This window comes from Herpailurus yagouaroundi, unplaced genomic scaffold (genome assembly GCF_014898765.1).
Source record: "Herpailurus yagouaroundi ecotype Mexico unplaced genomic scaffold, PumYag 140, whole genome shotgun sequence".
Classification (NCBI taxonomy): Eukaryota; Metazoa; Chordata; class Mammalia; order Carnivora; family Felidae; genus Herpailurus; species Herpailurus yagouaroundi.
Genome location: NW_024412395.1, coordinates 42,984,667 through 43,008,994, shown reverse-complemented (window position 1 = coordinate 43,008,994; position 24,328 = coordinate 42,984,667). Strand labels below are relative to the sequence as shown.

Sequence of the window (24,328 nt, the reverse complement as noted above, 5' to 3'; positions counted from 1 at the left end):
TTTATTAAAAAAAAAATCACCGATAGCATAAATAATCTAGTTTTTAAGTGAAACACCCTATAAACATTTGACATCACCAAATTTAATAAATTTAACTAGAAATCCAAGCAATAAGCTTAGACATTTGAAACAAACATAAATTAAGGTAATAAACACTGTAAACATGAATGCAATGAATTACAGTTTTATACAGAATGATCCATAAAAGTTAATAAAAGAAAGTTACAATATAAGTTTAGGAAAAAATTCAAATAGCTGTGACATAGCTATTTTTCAATGAACGATCTTGAACTAAGTTTTCAATCAAGTATTTATAGTATTACAAACCCAAGATCATCACATAGAACCTGATGATCACATAGAATCATTACACGGAGCTGTTTTCAAATGCATCTTAAGTCTCCCCATTAAAGTGTGAATTAAGATGCCGGAGGAAATCCCCCCTGGATGTAATGGATGGTGGGAAAACTGCTTGACAGAATTCACATACTCGAGGTATATGCAGTTCTGAGCCTGTGCCACTTAGTACCGATGATATATCACTGTCTTGATTAGGAAAGGGCTTCCAAACGGGCTATGGGAAACAAACAAAAATATCTTCTGTTATTTGTAGGTAAAATCAACTTAGAATAAATTTCAAATTCAAATTTTTTGAGTGGGTTTTGTGCATAAGTACAAAATTCCTTTCTATGAAAGCAAATTACCTTTCTACAGAGTTAGCATGAAGACCTAACTCAATTTTCCTTTCATTAAGGGCCCAGCTAAACTTTGATTAAGTCACTTAAAATACATACATGTACTTTATCTTCACATATTTAAAATTTTTCCAGTTTTACCACCAGCAAATTTTAATACTCGTTATCATAACAGCAGTAGTTTTGGCACAACAGTCAATCATTAAGACTTTTTAAAAATCGAATTCTATCTTTTCTGTCTTACAACAGAAACCTTAAGTTATAGGGCTCTGATTAATACAAAGTGCACTAGACATGATGTGTGTACACATGCAGTTTGATCAAGAGCAATTTAAATTTCACTATTTATAAGGAAATATACAATGAATAAAACACATAGGAATAAGTTGTTTTGGTTTTCGAAACGAAATTTTTTAAGTACTAAACAAATTCCACTGATCAGTTGTTTCTTTGAAATCTCAAATAGTTAATCATTCAACAAAATCTAACATGGGATGCATTCTTTTGGCTTATTTTGCTCCTGCTATATAGCGCGTAGTTTTGCCTTCTTTCGCCTTTCTTGTGACTGAATAGTGTCAACAGTTGCCCAATTAAATAATTATGGAAAATCACAATTCAACAGAACTACCTCCATTATAAGCAGCACATAAATACGTGAAAATACTGCATTTATTCTTTCTAAAAAAATATCTAACAGGGCAGAAAAAGCATTTAGTTCAATAGTAGGTGCTCAATAAATATTTTTTGATTGGAATATCTTATTTTCCTGAACTGCATACCAAACTATTTTTAAAATTTGCTTTCTGGTATACCTTGACATAGGTAAATTACTTTGACACAGTTAATTTCTGATACTTTGAGGAAAATCACTTAAAAAGTCAATTTAAAGAGACCTTTTTGGGCTCTTATTACTAATATGTTTTTATTAGTCCAACACCTGATAACAGTGTTAAGTTTTCATTCCCTTAACCAATCTCTTTCATTCTAGTTAACCAATCATTTACAATAAACAGTGCATTACTAATTGAAGCATTTAAGTTTCACGACATCACTGTCTTACAAACATTTTACTGGACAGCTGCGTACAGTTGGTGTAAATATACAAAGTCTGTCTAGACCGAGATACGTTCAAATATCAGAACAGAGGGTTTATGATAACATTGACTCAATTGCTTTTTAGAGAAGTGACAATTTTATCACAAAAAAATAGTAATATTTAACATGTGTATTTTAAAATCTGGGGTAAGATAATTTTCTTCAGAAAAGGTATGATTAAAAAGCAGTGGTAATAAATGTGAGTATATAAGCCAAAATAAGTTAGAGTCAGCCAGATCTAAATTTTACTGTTTGCAGTTTAAACAAAAAGTACAAGCGATTAATATGCATCTCTTTAATGGGAAACTGATATGGATATAAATAAAAGATTATTTATAAATAAAGATGATTCTTATTAAGATCTATAAAACAGTAAGAAATAGATTTAGAAGCAATTTAGCTTCTAAATTTGGTGAGCCAATCTTCCACTGCCAGTTTATCTTCAAAGTCCATCCTTATCCTTCTCTATTAGGAGTTATTAGTTCAGATTGGATCTTTTCAGAGAATTCAGTTGGGACCCCACTCACTGACTCAGCAAAACTATGAAGAAAATAAAATCACACAGAGCAAAAATAAGCAGATATATTTTAATTTTAGGCTTTGTTATAATAGCTGAATGTTTAAAAAGGTGTTAAGTAGTGGTAATCGATATAGCATAAAAATTGGAAACATGAAACCCCAAATTTTCACTTCTCTTTGTCATTACCAAGAATTCAAGAATTTTGTATTTATCATACTAGCTTTATTAATACAAATCAAACAGCAAAATGTTTTTAAAAATTAAGAAATATTCTTTCAATCCTAAACTGCAACATGGCCTTCAAACAAACTAATTTCTTTGCCTTTTCTGCCAAAATATCAATTATCTAACCTTATGCCCCATGTCTTGTGACAGCTCAACACCAATTCTCCTGCATTTTTTAAGCTGAATACTTTTCCATCAAGTTGTAATCACATACCAGCTGTTTCCCTTGCTGTAGCATAGAAAGCAAATGCACAATGCAGGGTGCCATCTACTGAAACATGAATGCACACAGACTAACTAGTAAAAGAACAAGCAGGAGATATAATGGAGAAAAAAGTAACAAGCATTAGAACTGATGCACTTCACAGCTCCACAGGAATTCTACTTGTAATAAATGAAATTGTTTAATTTGTTTCATTTAGTAGTAACTATAACTGAGACTATGATGTGAAATAAGGCACAATGTAGAACATAAGTGAGTTTATAATTAAAGCTGATTGTCAGAGATGCCTAGTTTTTCCCCACTACTAAAATATGCCACAGCTTGACTACTGCCTCCTTTGTATGCTGATGTAAGTCTGTAACCTATACAGCACTTATAAAGCCAAAAGGTATCCATCAAGGTGTTGGATTTTTTTAAAATAAGTATCTCAAGGCAAAAAGAAATTAAACAAATGTTTGCAAATTATATAGATATTTACACCAGTCAGTATTTTCACAGGCTTTTGCTTATTGTAACAATGATATATTTTTCATTTGCCTTCAGGCATTATTATTATTATTTTTTTTTAAATAAAAGCACCATTCTCTGATAGAACCTGAATAAATGGGAGGGTAGTAGTGGACTGGGGGGCTGCAAGCTTTAAAAACATCGAAGTGTTTGATTAAAATCATACATATGCAGAGGCCATTTAAAAAATGTATTAGGCTGCATATTCATTGCCAGATTAGAAACCAAACCCTACAGATCTGCGTACTGTATAACTGAGAATGTAACAGAGTATTAGACGAAAGACAGTTCACTTATTTTCATATATAAAAATATGCAATGCAATTATTTACTTATGAAAAGCATTCTTTTAAAGATGAGTATGATATACACAAACTTTTTAATTTAAAAAATGCCATTTGTTTCCCAGTATGAAATTTAACAAAGAATCCTATTGTAACACTGGTGCTGAGTAAAAAGCTTTGAATAAGGGACTAAGAAAGTGACACATACTAGCTATGGATTAGGCTGACATGTATTTTTTAAAAATGTTCCCTAAATTTTAAGGTACTTTATAATAGAGCTGTACTATAGAAGACGAGTATCTTCTATAATTTCATGTCATTTATTATAGGACTTGGATTTTTTTTTTTAAGTCTTAACTTTAACCAGTCATTAGTTCAAAAGGAATATCTGATAACCTAAAAAAGATGCATGTCTGTGCATGTATGGTAAAATATGTGTTCATGCATAATATATTTTTAATGCAAAACAGTTACCTGCTGTGGTCCTCGGATAGCTTTTCCCGGGGAATCAAGTGAAGGAAAAGGTGCATCGGGTGGGTCCTGAAGTGGTAATGTATTTACATACAATGTGTTATGGTTTCCAGGTGGCAAACACGTAGCTCTATCCAGAGTTGTCCTGATACAAGTGTTTACAAGATTGGAGGGTTTTGTTTTGTCAGTTGTTTTAAGGTTTTGTATAGCTGATGCTATGGGGTCAATTCCCTGAATTTCAAATAAAGTTTCTTCTGTTTTAACAAAGTTTCCCGGGTTGTCTCTGAACTCCATATTAAATTTATCCTGGCACACTGCCTCAGATGTGGCAGGACCAAGGATGTTGGGTCTTTCTGGAGTGCTATGTAAGAAAGTAGAGTCATTGTCCATAGGTGGAAACTTGACATTGAATTTAGAAAGTGATTCGAAAGAGGTATCTTCCTCATCTCGGGCCAGTCCTCTCGGTGTGACAGATGTGATGCATGGTGCACCTCTATTTATATCATCTTTAGCCTGAGGCTTAAACAGCTCTTCTTGTTTATCTGTTGTATCCGTACACTGTACAGGAAGAGAGCACTGTGTTTCTGCAGGGAAAAGAACACAAAAGGAAAATGGTTGCATTCCAATCATTCTTAAAAATGATGAATATTATTTTTACAATTCCTTTTTATAGCAACTGAAGACAACTGGTACTTTTTACCTTTGCTACCACCTTCCACAGACTATTAGCAGTCTCCAGTGGGTGAACTGGAACGTAGCTTATTAGTTGCAGTGAAACTACTTTGTCTTTTCCTAGGTCTTTTGCTGTAAGCTTTGCATCTTGTTCACAGTTATACTGCTCTATGCTTAAAAAACATTTGCTTGTAGTGTATACACTTAAACATTTTGTCAGTAATGGAAGCTACAACTGTGAGCTTGCTTAGACAAATAAGTTGTTAAAAAGAAAATTTCTTACTAGGCATATATAACACTATACAGGTTAAGAATCGACATGAATTCGGCCATTTATTAGCCCTAATATCACTGTGTCACAAAATACATCAGCAATCAGTCTAGCCCTTGGGTATTCTCAAGAATTCATGTGAGGGAGTGGTAGTGGTGGGGGTTGGAGAGAAAGAAGACAGTAAAGGCAAAAGAAGGATGAAATTTTGGGATGCATGTTCAGAAAACTGTATATGAATATATAATTCTCCTGTTACACACACACACACACACACACACACACACACACACACACACACACATATATAAAAGGCCTATGAAGATAGCAGGTGGATATCAGGTAGATACCATGGCTCCTGCAGCTCATTTATCTGGAAGCTGCTCATCCAACAAATTCAGCTCCAGAACAAATTCAGCTCTCTAGGACACAGGCAAAAGCTAGAAAGTAAGTAAACAGAGCTTCTGAGGAGTCAGAATTAGAGCCAAAAGGCCCACAGATATATGTATTTTGCTCTTACTCTCATTTTAGATTTATTCTAACAAGCTTGATGATATTTCCCTTAGCTCAGAGCTGGTTAGAAGCAGCAAATTAAAAGGTAGGGATAGGAGTTGCTGAAGACAGATATAGATATCAACAAGAGCTGAAAGCATGAGAGGAGACGAGAAAAACAAAATAGCAGATATAAGAACTCACAAAACACTACAGTCTGGTGTAGGGCCAATAAGGGCTACATTTCTCAATGCAAAAACACAATGATCAAAGCATTCTCTATGCTGATAATCCTGAGACATTAGAAAACACTAAATTATGCTCCACAATCTTACCTAAGAAGACAGTAGGTTGGAGATTGGTAATGTGTGATTTTCATTAAGCGGACAGAAGGTAGAGATTAAAAAAGAAATCAGCACTTTAAAAAGGTAGTCATCAGAGAAGTTTTATCTTCACAAAAGGAGACTTGCCCAAGGATGCCGATTTAAGCAGACGGGGTACACAGAACACCTTGTGTAGTGTCTGTCAAAGTTAGTAAGCACTTAACAAACGTCAGTTCCTTTCCTTCTGGTCCTTGTAGTCTCATGACACCTTCCTATCTTTTGCCACAGCACATTCCAACACAAGGTATTTTCTGTTTGGACACAACTGCAGTATATTGCAACCAAATCCTCAAGTTTACCTTCTTACATATCTACTGCCTCTCTTTAGTACACACCACCTTATCTTGTTGGATTACTACAATAGCCTTTGAACCGCTGCTCTGCCCTTTAAACTTAGCTCATAGCCAATCCATTCTCTACATTGCTCCTTATTTCTTTTCTAAAGCACAAATCTGATCATGTTACCTTCCTCATAGAACCTTTTCATGGCTCTCCAAAGCCTCATCCCTCAGAAAAGTCATATAAAACTGTTCATGACTGGTCCCTGGTTACCTGTCCATACTCTCATCTTTCCCAACTGTTGCACTTCTTATTCCAGCTATAATGGACTTTGCACAGTTCTCCAAAACAGCCAGGCTCTCCTGTCTTTGGGCCTTTGCACAAGCTGTGCAGGCTGCCTGAATGTCCTCTCCAAGTACTCTTTACCAAAGTCTTACTTGTCCTTCATTCCTTAATGTAGACTTAATTTCTCTGGATAGTTCTCTCTAGCTCCCCAAGACCGGGTTAGGCATGACTCACAGGTGTCCCGAGGCTTACACATGTTGTACTGTATTTGTTCTTTCTCCCACTGAAGTACATTTTTTAAGGTCTTAAACCATGCTTTGTTTCCCACTTAACCCCAGTACCCCGCCCAGTGCCTGACACATAGTATGCCCTCAATAAATGTATTCTGAATGCATTTGTATTCTGTTCCCAAGACAGCCCAGTGTAATAATCTACATTCACTAGATAATCTGTCTGTGACTAGAAGTAGTACAGTAACAAAGACCGAGCTCAATTGTCTGGTAGGATTTCTTTGTCCTTGTAGGTTTCTCAAAGTCCTTTAACTCTCAAGTAGTCGTTTTTCCTGATAGTAGACTTAACAGTAGCAGGAATTCTAGGCAACGGTACTTTCTTTGCAGATTACATTTGCTAACTGCAGGTAACAAATCAGGAAAGTCAACTGCTGAGGTAACTACATTTTGTAACACCTGAGGAGGAAATGCTTATCAAAATGATCTTCACAAGGAGAACAGGGAGAACAATGAAGAATCTGCTGCTGCTGCTGCTAATGACAACTATTAACATCAATAGCACTTCTATGTGTCATGCACTACTATAATCATTTTATGTGTCTTAATTCATTTCATACTCAAAATAATCATGTGGTAGGCATTAGATTATCCCCACTTTACATGCGAAGAAACTGAGACATGGAGCAGTTACTTCCAAGGCTACACAGCTAATGAATGAGTGGTACATCTGGCATTGGAACCCAGGCAACCTAATCTAGATCCTGTGCTCTGAACCATTATGTTAAATCAAACATACTGTATGCTGTACATATACACACATACACGTAGAAGACACAGAAGACAAACATACTGTATGTGTGTGTATATGTATGTACACACATGTACACACACACGCGCGCGCACACACACACACACACACACACACACACAGAGTCCCCGAAATGATTTTCTTTTCCAATAGATGACCTATCTCCCTTGTGAACAAAACCTGGGAAACTCAAAACACCTATAATAAAGCAGATATTTTCTTTTTTATAGCTAGCAGGCATACCTCAGCCACATTAAAATAATTTTTGGAATTAATCTGTTCAAGCGATGAGTTAGTATAAAAAAAAAGATTTGGGGTGCCTGGGTGACTCAATCAATTGAGCGTCCAACTTCAGCCCAGGTCATGATCCTGTGCTTCGTGGGTTTGAGCCCTGCATCAGGCTCTGTGCGGACAGCTCAGAGCCTGGAGCCTGCTTCAGATTCTGTGTCTCCCTGTCTCTCTGCCCCTCCCCCAACCCTGTCTGTCTCCCACAAATAAACAAACATTAAAAAAAAAAATTTAAATGAGGTGCATAAAACCACTTGTGATCCTGACACTATACTGAGAAACATGATCAGGTGGAGCAAATTGCCTTTCTATTTTGTTTATTTTCAGAACACTTCTTTTCGCAAGGACACAAAAAACACAATGAGAAACATTTTTAGGTTTCTAAATTTTAAGTACAGGCTGTCCATTTAGATTACTTCTTAGTCTAATTACCTCGTATATTGACAAAAGAAAAAGATCTGATGGTTGTTTGTAAGTTGCGATCCTATATTCTACTCTCTTCATCTTCCCTGAAATAGGACTCTCCTTTATGGACCAAATAGCACTTTTTATGAAGCCACATTTGCTTAAACATACATTTTATCTTTATCCCTTCTCAAGGCTACTGCCATAAGTGGATGAGAAGAAAAAAGAAAAAGGAAATGTACAATTCTACTAACTCAGCAATTTTTCATGAATTATATGTTTATCTAAAGGTAAAAGTCAAATTTTAACAAAAAAAATAACATGGGGACAATACTGCTAAATACGTTCTTTCCAGATGTATTATGCAAACCACATTTAAAATATTTTCCTTATATTTTTATTCAATGTAATGTTCATCCTTAAAAGGCCTGAATAGGCATCTTTTCCCAAAACATTTTTCTTTCTTTCCCTTTTTGATCTACTACTACCAGAATAATATTTAATATTTTGAGTTTTGTCTAGACCCAGCAAAACTTCACTGCAGTCTATGGCACAACAGATCTAAAACATTTCAAGAATATGCTGTACTTATTATTTGTGACACATTTACTATAAAACATAAGAATAACATTAGGAAGCGGTTTTAGTGGGGAAGAAAATGAAGCTAAACACTCAGTGTCCTAGTTGACAGATACATACTCAGATTTAGACCTGCACAATTTAAAAACGGTCAAAGTATTAAGCCACTGATAATGGGGTAGGTTCTCTGTATAACGATGAATATATCACCATTACAATGTTTTGATAAGATGCTGATGTTAAAAAAAATCATGTTTATGAGTTCTATGTACTACATCTTTTTAGCTAGTAGATTTTAAATAAAAATAATTCTTTTACTCCAGAGGTACTTAGTGTCTTTAGCCTACACAAAAGATCAATTTCTCATGAAAAAGACAAAAATTCAGGTGAAAGAATCAGCATTCTTTCTGGGTAGCTGGAGGGGGAAAAGGTGAAGAAATAAATTATGTCTGTCTACAAAGACTGTTTTGTTTCCCCACCATATTGTGTACCTTTTCTGAAGATAAAACAGGAGTAGTATGCAAAAAGTGAATTTACACTATAAAATGATTTTTAAATAGTCTAGATATAAGAGATGGAAGAGATGGAAAGTGATCTTTAATTAAAGGGGCATTAGCACTGCCGCAACATCTTTCAGAGTGAAAACTGTAAATCACATCTCTAGGGAACCATATGCAGAATATCTCAAATCACAAGGGTAAAGGAGAATTTATCATTTTAAATGATCAGTTTACCTTCCTTTTGTTATGGAAGTGCTTGGTAGCCAGATTCAATCTCTGGTGTTTTGCTATTCATATGGCACGGCTGAAGCAAACCCTGGTCTGGGGTTTTAGGAAAGGGTATAGGCTTTAAAAAACACACGGCAACACATGTGTAAAAACAGATGTTCCTTTTAAGTTATATTTTATACTAAATTTGTACTTTGTATCTCCAACAGGCTAGCCTCATGAAATGTGAAATGTTTATTTCTTGAACCAAATTATAAAAATCCATAGTGTCCAACGAACTTTCAAGCAGAAGTTAAAAACAAACCTGATGTTCTAATTTTACTTAGCTTATATATATATGGTAGTGCAGCTTCAAGGCTGCTTACTAATACATGAGTTAATGTTTAATTAACCCCCCCAAATAGCAACTGAAAACTTTGAGACATATTTCCCATATTTATTTTGTACCCTTTGCAAGGTGGGACTTCTCATTAAGATGATTAGTAATTACATCACTCAAGTCACTCTACATAGCCCCACACACAATAAAGAGAGAAAAAAGCCAATCATTAGATAATGTAATACAGTACAGAACTTTAACAGCACTTACCTATTATAAGTGGTAGGAGGCGCAAATTGCAGATCCTTAGCACTTAACAAGCATTTAGAAATATTTTTACGATCAAAAAGAAATACATTTAAATCAATCAAGTTAATAGTACTGTGTGTTAAATCAAACCTTACCAGTTGCAGTGGCTGGTACATTAAGTTTGCTTAAGTGGTCTTTTTGTGCTTTTGCTAGCATGCATATTCTGTGAAATTCTTCTTTTAGATCCTGGAAAGTCTTCTCTATATAAGCCCTAGAAATGAATATTTTAAAATATGAAGCTTTATGTTTAAATATTTTCTATTGTCATTAAATTTACATAGCACCATTTTATGTACCACAAAATAATTACTGAAAGGTTAAAGTTAAAAAATTATTTTAAAATCCTAGAAAATGTCCCAGAGAACTACTCTAATGTTTGGAGAGCCAGGCACAAAGGCACAAAGTAAGCAGTAAGTTAAAAGTTCTAATACATAGATGTAGCACAGACTAGCATATCTACTTATTTATAAATCACACTTTTGCTGGCTGTCTCATTCTCACATTAGAAATTTTAATACATGGATTTTTGTTCTCAGTAAACATCTTAAATAGAAGAAAATGAAATGTTCCTCATTTCGATAATGTTTACGTTAAGATCTGTCCATATAACATAATATGGCCATAACACTTGGTCTATTGAAATATTAATACCTTTCATGGAATAAAGGAATGCCAAGACTCCTTGGTGAAGTTTCTTTTCTAGGAGAAGAAACCTCTTGTCTTCTTACCTTAAAGATACAAAATAATCACCAATTTAAATTGCTTCTAAACTCAAATGAGAATAGGTTAACAGAAAATACAATGGAAAATTCACCTCCGTCATTGAAACATATATGTAGGTAGCTTACAGATACATATCTTTCTTTTCTTTAAATAAGAATCATCAGGGAAAAAGGAAAACTGAGGCAGAAAAATAGGATGGAGACAAGAAGTATTTCAGGCAACTTCTGTAATTACTATTTCCAGTACTGACAATTTAAGAAGCACCTGATATGACCAGAAACCAGGAAAAAAAAATCTGTGTATGTGTGTGTATTTACTTCTTTTCCATTATTGGTCTATAGGTTTAAATTAATGTCTTTGTATTTTGTTATAGATTCTTTGCTGAGGAATGCAGCTATCTAGAGAGGAAGAAAGAAAACCAGGCTACAGCACCTTAGCATTTAACAAGCATTTTACAGATAGTGCAATGATGTATTTAAGCTACTTTCTGAAGCTAAGTTCTTGCCTTTCACTCCCACCCTGTGGCTTATTCTGGTATTACATCCATTCTGACATTTAAAAGTCAACATTAAAAAACATGTAATACATCCACTGTATGGTTTAGATTTTTAAAAAATCTTTAATCATACTTAGAAAACTCTGTGTATGTTCTCAAGTCACAAAGTGACAAATACAAAGATTTGAAGAAGTCTTAATATTATACAATCATAAATTATAATTCTACCAAACCTGCATAGGTCTTGTTTAAGTTCAAATGAAACCAGTGGTCATTTATATTTAGTGACTTTTTAAGATTTAAGGTCATTGTAGCCATTATTAAAGTGGATGATTTTACTTCATTGTTTCTTGTCATCTGAGTATAACTCTTTTAATCTTGCTTTTCGAAAAGTTCCTTCAGTTTCTTAGGAGTCTCATTTGTTCTTTAAGAAAAAGACTTGATTCCAGTTTGTTTTTTTAAATTAGTATCTTCTCCAATTTATTTCAGTTTATTGCTCTACTTCTCCAGCTTTTTCTAAATACCAGTGTTGGCTTAACATTTCTAAAATAGAGTATTCCTTTAATTAGTAAAATGAAATCTCAGCAACCCAAACAATTTGTGATTTTATATATTATGTTGTCAGACTGAGGTAACAAAAAGATCATTTGCTGCTGCATACTTTTTGTCTGGCAAACACTTAGGCCAGGTCTTCTTCTGGATGAAAAGTGTTTTACTGAGCTTACAAAGCAGTCACATCAGAAGACATTTTCACATTCACAGTTTGTTTTTAAAAGCAGTAGACAAGGTTTTTCTTTAGTGTTATGTGCAATTAAAAAACACTCAGTGGATTTTAGTGTGTACTAGGAAGAGAGGCGACATTTTAAAGATAGCCAATCATTCAGGATGCTATAAGTAGGAAAGCAAACTTTGAAAAGATACTATATTAAGGGGTGCCTGGCTGGCTCAGTCAGTAGAGCATGTAGACTCTTGATCGTGGGGATCATGAGTTCAAGCCCCATGTTGGGTGTAGAGTTTACTTAAAAAAATAAAATAAAATAAAGATATTATATTAAATCTGTATCAACAAAATCAGAGAAGAGGTAATATTAAGAGAATAGAAACACTTGGCAATTTAATGTTAAACAAATCATAACATGTGATTAAATAAAATGACTAATCTTCTTTTAAAATTTACTACTAGAAATCCTGAATATGAAACAAAATTATTTTATCACAAGCCAGAAAGAACCAAAAAGAAGCACAGTTGACCCTTGAACTATGGGGTTAGAAGTGCCAACCCCCATGTATAAAACCCATGTATAACTTCTGACTCCCCCAAAACTTAATTACTAATAGCCTACTATTGACCAGAAGCCTTACAATAACATAAATAGTTAACACATATTTTGTATATTATATATATTACATACTGTATTCTTACAATAAAGTTGGCTAGAGATAAGAAAATGTTATTACAAGAATCACGAAGAAGAGAAAATTACATTTACAGTAGTGTAGTGTGTTTATGGGGAAAAATCCACATATAAGTGGACCCAATCAGTTCAAACTTGTGTTGTTCAAGGATTAACTGTACTCTAATTTTAAACCTAAAAATGAAGATATTTACATAAAGTAGCGAAGACTATTCCAGTTCCAAAGTACTGATTTTGGAATCAGTACTTGGAATGATTGCTTCTTATGTTAAAAAGAAACCTTAAAAATTGAGGGGGTGGGGGTGGCGATGAGAAGAAGGTGAAGGAAAAGACAGGAAAAGAATGATAAACTTGTGTATGGTTTGGTAAATAACCTGTGACAACCTACTTGTTTGTCGTTTAGATTTGATAACTGGTGTGGGTGAATTAATTTATCCAGAAAAGACTCCTCAGGTGTATTGGTAGGGGGTAAAGGGAGGACTCTCTTATTAAGAAATTTCCACAAAGTATGTAAATTTAAGGTCTTCAGCTTCTTTGGGATTAGGAATACAGCCCTGCTTACTGTTATCTTTGTTACTATTATTGAAGAAAAATACTACGATTGTACTACACAATACACTGCATCTTCTATCATTCACACCAAATACATCTCTTGATATAGTTCAAATGAAAATTTTAGGTTTCCAGCATCCTAAGAAAAAATTTTTAAAGGGGCCTTTTAACATGTTAGCTCTGCAAACAAACAACAAAATTGGCAAACAGTTCTCCGACACTGTGAAGCAGGGTTTTATCTAGAATGGGTGTAGCATGTCAATGCTATTTTCCATTGTAGCTATCTGACACAACTTTCTGAAAACAATCATTTATACCTCAAAGGATGTAGAATTAGTGTAGTCAATGGCAGCTCCAACATTTCTCCCAGAAACTCAAGACTTGCTTTTCAATGCCAAGTTAATTTACTTAATAAAGACTATGCAGTTTGTTGAACATCCCAGAGAGTAAATAAACATTAAAGGAGGTAACTTGTAGTTTTCGTTCTATTCTCAAATATTATCCAGGCGGACCCTGCACTGCAGGAAGCTGAAGTTACTGCGACTTCAAATAAGAAAGCAAGGGAACTTTGAACATTATATTTTAGGAGATTTTAAACGTTAAATCATTCAACAAATGAGTTTATTTTGAGGTACTAAAACTTAAAATACTTAACATTATAAACTGTTCCAAGTACTAGTTTGGAAATGCCGAAGTTGTGGAATGAATACTGAAATAAGAGCTTTACACGTCGTACTTTTCATTTACACTTCCACTATGGCGCTGGAGAAGTCATTCAACTAAATCATTACGATAAACCCATTTGAAACAGTTGAAAGATGTTGTGAAATGATTCCTTAAATTGCCTCTTATGTGAATTGGGAGAATTTTGTTTTAGTGTAAATCAATTTAAGTTTCTCATAGATGGGTATCATATTAAAAATATATGCTCCAGGGCCAGCTGAATATGCAATGATACTTAAGAAGGAAAAAGAAAAAGTGGCTAATATTTTTGTTAGTCGAAAACCAGGTTTATTCTTAATGCACAGATAATGGAAAACATTTTTGTGTTGGTCTGGGATCTGGCAGATATCAGCATCTTAAAGAAAGAAATGTACGCTTTCCCTAATTCTTGCCTTTATAAAATATTTAGCACAAAAGTGAAAGTATTTTATTCCTTTTATAAACTGATTTGAAAAATAAAGAAATGACTCACAATAACCAAAATATGGATTTAACTTAAGTGTCTGTAAATGGATGAATGCTAAAGAAAATGTAGTGTGTGTGTGTGTGTGTGTGTGTGTGTGTATACATACATATATATATATAGTACAGTTGAGTCTTGAACCATATCAGTTTGAACTGTGCAGGCCCACTTCTATGCAGATTTTTTCAACAAATACAGGGCAGTACTGTAAATGTATTTTCCTTACGATTTTCTTAATATTTTCTTTTGTCTAGCTTATTATAAGAATACAATATATAATACATATGCAAAATATGTGTTAGTCAACTGATAACAGTAAGGCTTCTGGTCAATAGTAGGCTATTAGTAGCTATGATTTGGGGAAGCCAAAAGTTAGATGTGGATTTTCAACTATGTGGGGAGTCAGTGTCCCTAACTATATATCTATATATATCTATATCTATATCCACACACATACATAATAAATAGATCAACCTTAAAAAAGGAAGGAAATCAGGTCATTTGAGAAAACATGGATGAATCTGGAGGACATCACGCTGCATGACATAAGGCAGGCACAGAAAGACAAATTTGCATGATCTCACTTATATATGGAATCTAAAGAAGCCAAAATCATGGAAGTGGGGAGTAGAATGGTGGTTGCCAGGGTTTCGGGGTGGGGGAAATGGGGGGGATGTTGGTCAAAGAGTAGAAAGTTTCAGTTATGCAGGATAAGTTCTGAAGATCTAATATATAGCATGATGATTATAGTTAATACTATTACATTGTACACTTGAAACTTGCTAATAAAATAAATCTTATATGTATTCATCACAATGGAAAAAAAGATAACCACGTAAAATGATGGATATGTTGGCTTGACTATGGTAATCATTTCATAATGTATATATGTATCAAAGCACCATATATACTAAAAACATATACAATGAAAATTTTTTAAATGTTTACTTATTTTTGAGAGAGAGAGAGAGAGAGAGATAGAGTGTGAGCGAGGGAGGGGCAGAGAGAGAGGTAGACACAGAATCTGAACCAGGCTCTAGGCTCCAAGCTGTCAGCACAGAGTCCGATGTGGGCTCGGACCCATGAACCGTGAGATCATGACCTGAACTGAAATTGCATGCTTAACTGACTGAGCCACCCAGGCGCCCCTATGCAACTTTTATTTGTCAATTATACCTCTATAAAGCTGGGGGGAAAATGCAATAAAATTTAGACTCAAAATCATTTTTTTTCTTAAAAATTTTAAGCAACTGAAGTCAGCAGAATTAAATTGTTATGCAACTTTTAAAGATAATACTAAATTCATTAATACAATGTATACTTTCTCATACGAAATTTAAACTTTAAAAGGCTAATATTGAATAAAGGTGGTAAGTTTGCAATGATACATATTTGAACTACAGCAATGACTATCATTCTATTCCAGTGTTCCTATCAAAGATGTCCTCTAAAATTTAGTTAAGATGCAGAAGGAATATTTATTTTTAGGTGGCTCAAGCAACTGTATGTAGCCACTATTGGATTTTGTTTCTGGATGAGGCTTAATAGAATTATTCTTTTATTTTACTTTATTTTTTTAACTTAAAAATGTTATAGATATATATACATACACACACACTTTTTTTTTTTTTTTTTGAGAGGGAGAGACAGAGTGTGAGCAGGGGGGTGGCAAAGAGAGGGAGACACAAAATTTAAAGCAGGCTCCAAGCTCTCAGCACAGAGCCCCACGCCGGGCTCGAAATCACGAACTGTGAGATCATGACCTGAGCTGAAGTCGGACGCTTAACCTACTGAGCCACCCAGGTGCCCCAATAGAATTATGCTTTTAAAACAGAAAAGAGAACTACGCTCTTACTTGGAACAATATAATTCAAGAAATGAGCCAAGGTGAGATAGGATGGATTAGTAAAGGAAATATAAATTGTGGAATAGTTATAAATACTAGCTTGATAAAGTTTTCTACAGAAAAAGGAGAAATAAATGAGCAGCGTAAAAAGAAACTGAAAATAATTTACTTATCACTTAGGTTACTGAAAGTAAGAATGAAATGAAAGGAGAAACTAAGGTTGAGTATTTTCTTACCAGTTTTAGATATATTTAGACAAAGATATGGTAAAGTCAAGCACTGAATATGATCTAAATAGGGAGAAAGTGAGAATAGGGCTATGACAAAAGAGATTAAGGTGGAAACGCGAACAAAAAATTACAAAAAAAGAGATCTGATGAGAGTACAAAAGCATAGTAAAAGGTAAACAAAAAATACAAGAAAATTGTATTTATGAGAATTTGCGGCCGTGTGAAATCTATGGTTCTCTCACCCTCATTAATATTATTGAAAATCTAGCAAAGCAAGAGGAACACAAATCCTATGAGTCTCATCTGCTTGGCATGGCAGAGTATGCCAGGTAAACCCACTGCCAGTGCAGGAACAATTTCAAGGCAAAATGGGATCCATTCCAGAGTTCTGAAGGAAGCAGCAAGAAAATAAACAATATAAGCATGAAGTTAAATACCCCAATTACTTCCAAGATCTTTACAGGATTCTGGTTTAATATAAATATCCCCAAATCACTATCAATTCTACAGTATTCTTTTAAAAAAGTTAAAATCCTTTACTAGTAGTAACACAACGACTATGGTTTCAATTCTATTATGTTAATTTGAAGCAGAGTGAGATTAATACTTTCCTATCATCTGCCTTTGGAGTCTTCACTGTGTATTAGGTTCCTTCTGCACACATCTTTCTGAATTTCTTGGAGAGCCCGACGCAGGGCTCGATCCCACGAACTGTGAGATCTCGACCTGAGCTGAAATCAAGAGTCAGATGTTTAACTAACTGAGTCACCCAGGCACCCCTGAATTTATTTTCTTAATAGGAAGAAATATTGAATTGTGGGGATGCCTTTTTATGAAAAATAGAAAATGAATACCTTAAACGACCACTTAAAAAAAAAATAAGATAACCCATTCCCCTCACCCCTTCTCCAAACACTACATTTAAAACAAACTGATGTGGGAAAACCCTCTTCATTAGCCACAAATTTAATGTTACAGCATTGTCATGGTAAACAGAAAATACCTTCATGAAAGTAGCTGTTACTTAAGCAACTTGTATATATTAATTATTTAACTTAATCCACATAATCTTGTAAATTAGGTACTTTAATTTTAAAGTTTGCTGTAGCAAATAAGGCTTTGGAGAGGTAAATGATTTGCCTACAGTTCGGTACGTGGGGTAGCTGCAGTTGGAACCCTTATCGCTGTATGATCTTAACTTCTCCAGCTGAGAGAGGGCTTGGCTGCCAGAGAAGTTCAGTAGTGGGTATCTAGCATGGTGAGGTAGATATAGAATGGTGACATTTACACACTGTACCAATGCAAACTAATTTTAAGCTTCTAAAACTTGTCATACAACAAATACATTTTTCACTGACTAGTGATAAGCCAAGTTTTGATGTTTAAATTTTGCCTGGGAAAAAAACCTTTGGTATGGCTTTGTGTGTGTGTGTGTGTGTGTGTGTGTGTGTGCGCGCTCAAGAATGTCCAAGTAGAAATTTACATTTAAAAATAACCCAGATAGATTTACCCAAGTTCTGTCAAACCAGTTCACTTGCTGACAGAAGTAATCTGGCAATAGTTTTTTTTTTTTTTTTTCAACGTTTATTTATTTTTTGGGACAGAGAGAGACAGAGCATGAACGGGGGAGGGGCAGAGAGAGAGGGAGTCACAGAATCGGAAACAGGCTCCAGGCTCTGAGCCATCAGCCCAGAGCCTGACGCGGGGTTCGAACTCCCGGACCGCGAGATCGTGACCTGGCTGAAGTCGGACGCTTGACCGACTGCGCCACCCAGGCGCCCCTGGCAATAGTTTTTCTTAACCAAAACTTCACAGTTCAAATATTTCTCAAACTTACTATTAGAAGTTAGCCATTTGACAAAGAATGACAATGAGGTATCTTCTTGTTAATTCTATCCTCTCAAAACCTGAACTCTCTTCCTGACTTCTCATCTCCCAGTAGAGGACTAGGCATAGTTTTAGTAGCTGATTTAAAACCCTTGCCTGATAATTTCACTATCTAGATCTACTCAGAGTTGGTGTGTTCCCTTGAAAGTGGGTCACGTTTTACTGACTCTCCACATGTTGAGTAATTTTGGACTGTACCCTGAACACTGAATACGTTGTGGAGACATTATGCTACATGGTGCCAAAAGTGGTGATGATTTTGTTTTTGCAGGCACTTGGTTAGGCTTAGATTCCAAACTGTCACTCCTTTCAAGAAGGGTAGTTCAGATTTCAGATCAGTCCTTTTTAAGCTTTAGCTGCAAACTGCTTTATTTGCTCAGCACATCCATGGGCTCTGGGAACAGCCAGAAACTTGAGCTGAATCTAAACACAGAGCTTATCGTTCTCCTTCCTTCTCTGGCTCTCTCCTCTTTGGGGGTCCTTCCCTCTCCCTGGTGGCTATGCTTCTTCTGAACTCATTCTCTTTCCTGATTCTTCCAGCCTGAAGGATGGTGGGCTTTCTATTGGAATTTCAGCCACTGCAACTATGGCCATTCTCAGGACAAAACTATAGAAAACTGGGAATTTACTCTGAACTGATTACTTGCTCCACATTTTGACTCCTCTCTAAAATATGCAAAGTTCAGTGTCCAGTTTCTCAGGGAGTTGTTCTTGTATATGTTGCTAGAGTTAATACTGTTATTTGTAGAGGGATGGTTAAGTACTCATTCTTCTGTAACAGAAGCTCCAACTAGCAAACTCAGGGTTTGTTTTTTTTTTAATCCCTTCATTCTTCTGAGATTTACCATGGTTTTCCAGAGATGTCTTCATCACTAATCCAAAGGCTTCTCTTAAAACTCTCATTTTGTTCACTGCTCATTTGACAGTATTTCACACTACTGACCATATCCTCCTCCTTGAAACATTTTTTGGCTACCAGTGTAACATGCTATTTAGGGTTTCTACTTAAAGTTTGATATTTTCATTGGCTTCTCTTCCTAGGCCATAAATGTGGACATTCTCTAAGGTTCAGACATGGGTACACTGTTCTTCTCTCATTATATACTTTTCTTATCATTCATTCTCATGTCAATTCTATTGAGTATTCATTTCCTACAGTCTGTATTTTTCAGGCCTATCCTCTCTCGATAACCACTCTCATCTCTTTTGAGCCAATGGATTTTCACTTGTTCTGTTATCTACTGTAGACCGAGTTTTAAAACCTAACCTAATTACCTTTTCCTCAAATATAGTTCCTATTTCTAATCTTCATTCCCCCCCCCCCGGTTTTTTTAATATAAGGCTGTTCTCCTTAGCATCAAAAATCTTAGGGCAAGATAAAATCTTAAAGAAAGTGAGGTAAGGCTTTCCTGACATAGCAAAATCCAAAACAAAACTGTAGGTCTGACAGAGCAATAAAATGCCAAGATCTATTATCTTTCTTATGTCAAAAAAGAATAGACATTTATCAAAAAAGTAGGAAGGAGAGAGTTTTAGATTCAGCTTTAGAAAAAAAGTTATTACCACTTTGTCCTTAGGACAAGAGGCGAAGCAAGAGCTAGGGGTAGGACTTGGGACTCCAAGGCTGCAGCATGGAAAAAGAGAGGAGAGAATGTTTAAACAGCTACAGCAAGAAGGAAAGCAAGAGTTATCATGGCTATTTGGCCATCCAGCATAAATTAATTTCAAATGACACTTCTGGGGAATATGGACAAGTCAGTGAGCAACATTATGTGGATGCAACGTATAGGGAAACACACTGTCCTTAATGTTAAATAGTGAAGAGCAATTAGGGATAGAAGTACTGAGTAAACCCATCCAATATGGCCGTTATGGAATTACTCAGAGGAAAACTGAGTTGGAATACAAAAATCACACCACTGCTGACAAAATGGGAGAGAGAAAATAAAAGACACCCATCTTTGATAGAAAAATTTTTCAGAGAAAACATCAGGTTTCATAACATAGCAAGTAAGCAGCAGAGTTCAGAGAGTATAACATATTAGGTACAAATGAAAAATTGGGTGAGCCTTCCCTGCCTCTCCCCCACCAAATTCTAGAAATATCTTAAAGGGGACTACAAATCTGGTAAGAAGTTGTTAAAATACAATATTGGGGAAAATGCTAGCTAGAGATTCTGCGGTTAAATGAAGCGAAGTGGTTTTCTTACTGCTGATTTCAGATCCTATAATACATTCTTATGCCTTTAAAATTCATCAGAAAGAGTACACAGTATGCAGCACTTTACAGGTCTGGGGTTCTGTGGAACACTTCAGGAAATGTATCAGGTACCACACTATCTTTTAACAGATGAGAGTCAAAATTCAGTTTGCTCCAGACTTAATATATTAGGTATAGCTAAGTAACTGGGAGCAGTTTACAGATATCATGACTTAGTGTATAAAGATGTAGCTCTCTGGGCTCAGACCTAGTTTGCAGTGACATGGCTAAACACACCAAGGTCGGAATCACCGGTAAATATGGGACCCATTATGGTGCCTCCCTTGTGAAAATGGTGAAGAAGACTGAAATAAACCAGCATGCCAAATACACGTGCTCCTTCTGTGGCAAAACCAAGATGAAAAGATGAGCTGTGGGGATCTGGCACTGTGGTTCTTACATAAAAACAGTAGCTGGTGGTGTTTGGACCAACATCACTTCTGCCATTACAGGAAAGTCAGCCATCAAAAGACTACGGAGTTGGAAGACCGGTAGAAGCTCCACCATTTGAAACATTGTTAGCCTATAATAAATGGGTAATGTATGTAACAACAACAACAAAATAAAGTATAAAGATGTAAAACAATTAGTTATCTAATAAATGTGAAAATGATGAACAAGCAGTATGACTTCCATACATAAATAAGGGTTCCTGAGGGGATGGTAAGAGTATTCTTAAAGTATGACGTTTTTTCAATAGAAGGAAAAGTAAGTAACTTACTGAGAAAAAGGCAATATTTTTCTAACAGAAAATTATAATCTAGTAAAACAGTGGTTCTCAAAATAAGGTCTAGGATCCCTGGAAGTCCTGAGATTCTTTCAAGGGATCTACCTTTGGGAAAGAAATCTGCCTGGGCCCTGAGTGTCCCTACATTTTTGCTGTGTATGCCAAGAATATAAGGCTCTGATTGTTCTTTACCTGGGATATTTCTGAGGACTGTGTTTGCAGAGGGCAAACATGAAAGCTAATGTCTCTCTTGGACAATGAGCATGCTACTTACTGCTTGCTGTAAAATGACCCATCTCCCAAGCTCAGTGTTCCTCACTTTTAATGCAACCCATTACATACGTAGGCATCCATCTGGGTCTTACCACGTTACCCTTCCCTCTTCCCTGGAGGGACCAACACAAATAATGATGCTCTTGCTGCTTATGTGCTGTGTATAACAAAGATTTTTTTCTGATTCAAGAGCCTTGTGTCTTATTACAGCATCTCTGAAGCAGTAACTGGCTAACTTACTAGCTCGTGGGTAGTGTAAAATCAAATCCCTGACCCTGACATATATGGCGTCAACTATTATCACCGTACTATTAGATGTTATTTGTTTTTTTTACTCTTTTGATATTTATATTGATGATGCAAAAGCAATGGTGAGTAAAACTGCTAGTGCCTGAACATATCAAGGCCATGACACAAAACTGGAGTTACCGTTCTCTTTAATGCCACATACTCAGTAAAAAAAAAAAAAAAAAAAATCCTTGGGGTCCTGAAATGTCTCCTTGATGAGATAGTAAAAATTATTAATTTTATTAAATTTTGATCCCAAGTTAATAGTTTTTAAATACTGTGTGAGACAAAATAGGAAATACACACAAAGGACTTCTATCTCATACCAAACTACAAGGGTTGTCTTGGGGAAAAGCACTGGTTCAACTGTTTGAGAGTTGCAAGCTGAACTAGTCACTTTTTTAATGGAACACCATTTTCACTTGAAAGAATGACTGACATGCATGCTATGGTTATTCAGACATTCTCAAAAGCAAATGAAGTTAGCCTCTCACTTTATAGAAAACTGACAAGATTTGTTGTCCATGAAAAAAATTTTAGAAAGTGAAAATTAAAATCTTGGGAACTGTGTACCCCTTATAGTAAGCTTGACAATTGCCCAATACTTAAAAAGACTTTTATGATGAGATCAGTGATGATGTTAAATGTGATTTTTAAATATCATAAGTCAACATTTGCAAGATCTGCAATAGCACAGTGAACCAGTATTTTTCAAATGACCGATTTATAATGCTACAAAATCATATAGGTAAAAGATAGATCTAAAGATAGACAAGATAGACCTCTGGCTTTTAATGCAGTAGAAAAGTTCATTGGTTTCAGCTTTTATATTGCAATTGACACTTAAACTACTACTTACTGAATTTTGGTATAGTATCAAAGGAGAACAGACACAATTTCTAAAAAGGTTATTAAAATATTATTCTCTTTCCTAACTACGTGAACTACTATATGAAACAAGATTTTCTTCAGATAATTCAACCAAAAAAACCAAAACAATAAAAAAAACAACAAATCACACCAGGTCCAATGCAGAAGCATTTTATAATGTTGAAAAACAAATGTCTTCAAAACAGATTTTGAAATTAGGATGACAGATAATAATATGAGAGAAACTAGATTGTTTTGGGGGGCTAGTCCTAACCTACTGAGGCTGAGAGAATAGACTTTCATGCTTGGGTCAAGAAAAATCAGGGCTGAACAGAATATACTAACTCTTGGTTTGTGGCCTCTGGAGAAGAGTAGAGAAAAAGAAAAATGGGAAATGCGAGGAAGAGCTTAATAGGGGGAAATAAGGGGAGAAAAACCATACCAGAAATAATCAAATCTGCTCAGAAGCCTGGGAAGAGAATTTAAGAAGTGATATGCCACTTCTCATTTTTTTCTCCCCTTAAAAATTATTTCCAGTATTATAAAAACAAAAACTCTAAAATGATGTATTGAATTAAAAAAGAGACCCAGAACAGGAAAGGGTTAGGATGGATTAATAACTCAGATTTGGAAACAATCAAAACTGCAACAGAAGTTTCAATATATTGAAATATTCAAAATATTGAAATGTTTTGGATATTAATATATATTTTTTTGTTTCTTAAAATCCGTGATACATTTATCATAACACTTTGGGAAAAAACTCTGATTTTTTTGATGAATGAGCTGACTCAAGAGGATTTTTCTGCCTTCTAATTATTATTCTACCAGATAATCTATAAACAAAAGCCGGTCTCCAAAGAGGAGTAATACAGAAATGTAATACTTTGAAAGAAGGTATATTCAATCCAGTCTCTAGAAACAACTTAGAGGGAATAGGACATTTGCTGTGACTGAGAAGACAGGGTGCTCACATACATTTCTCCAATACTACATAAGCCTCAGCTTAGGCTGGCACGTGCCATTGTATAGAGGGTACATCCCTATTTTTATCTAATAAAAGATGATAAAAAGAGAAGCTTGAGCATTAAAATATAGTCATTTTTTTAACAAAGTTGAGTAATGAACATTAAGTGAATTTATTTCAAGTTCCTCTCTTAGAAAAGGTAGTGTTTAGACAATGTAACCAAATTTGACTTTTCCCACAGAAATCACTTGATGGTTACATAGCTTGACTAATGGTCTAATTTCTAACTTTCATTCAAATGATGAAAAAATATTTATCATATACCTGTATATCACAGTCTATTTTTTTCCAATAAATATGTATATTTTAAATCAGTTTGGTACATTATACAGATTGGTTTTACAGTTTTTAATGGACTAAAATAAACATTTCTAAATATAGTATTGTCTGCTTATGTAACAAATATCTGTAAGGTAAAATAAGGTATTTGAATAGAACTACATCCACATGAGCAAATAAGAGAAGAAAAAGCTGAAAAGGTTCC

General features: G+C 34.9%; 1 protein-coding gene and 1 pseudogene across 3 annotated transcripts in view; one reads left to right on the top strand and one right to left on the bottom strand.

The window, feature by feature from the left end:
* Positions 1 to 292: 292 nt before the first annotated feature.
* TANK (TRAF family member associated NFKB activator) overlaps positions 293 to 24,328 on the bottom strand; it is a 95,828-nt gene continuing 71,792 nt past the window's right edge. For all 3 annotated transcript variants that reach the window (XM_040475182.1, XM_040475180.1, XM_040475181.1), the window contains exons 5-8: positions 10,717 to 10,793; positions 10,161 to 10,276; positions 4,024 to 4,604; positions 293 to 574 (exon numbers count right to left, since the gene is read on the bottom strand). In XM_040475182.1, coding sequence (XP_040331116.1) covers positions 395 to 574; positions 4,024 to 4,604; positions 10,161 to 10,276; positions 10,717 to 10,793 — 954 coding nt within the window. In that variant the 3' untranslated portion in view covers positions 293 to 394. The remainder of the gene's footprint in view (positions 575 to 4,023; positions 4,605 to 10,160; positions 10,277 to 10,716; positions 10,794 to 24,328) is intronic.
* LOC121030191 (60S ribosomal protein L37a-like) lies at positions 20,883 to 21,170 on the top strand (annotated as a pseudogene).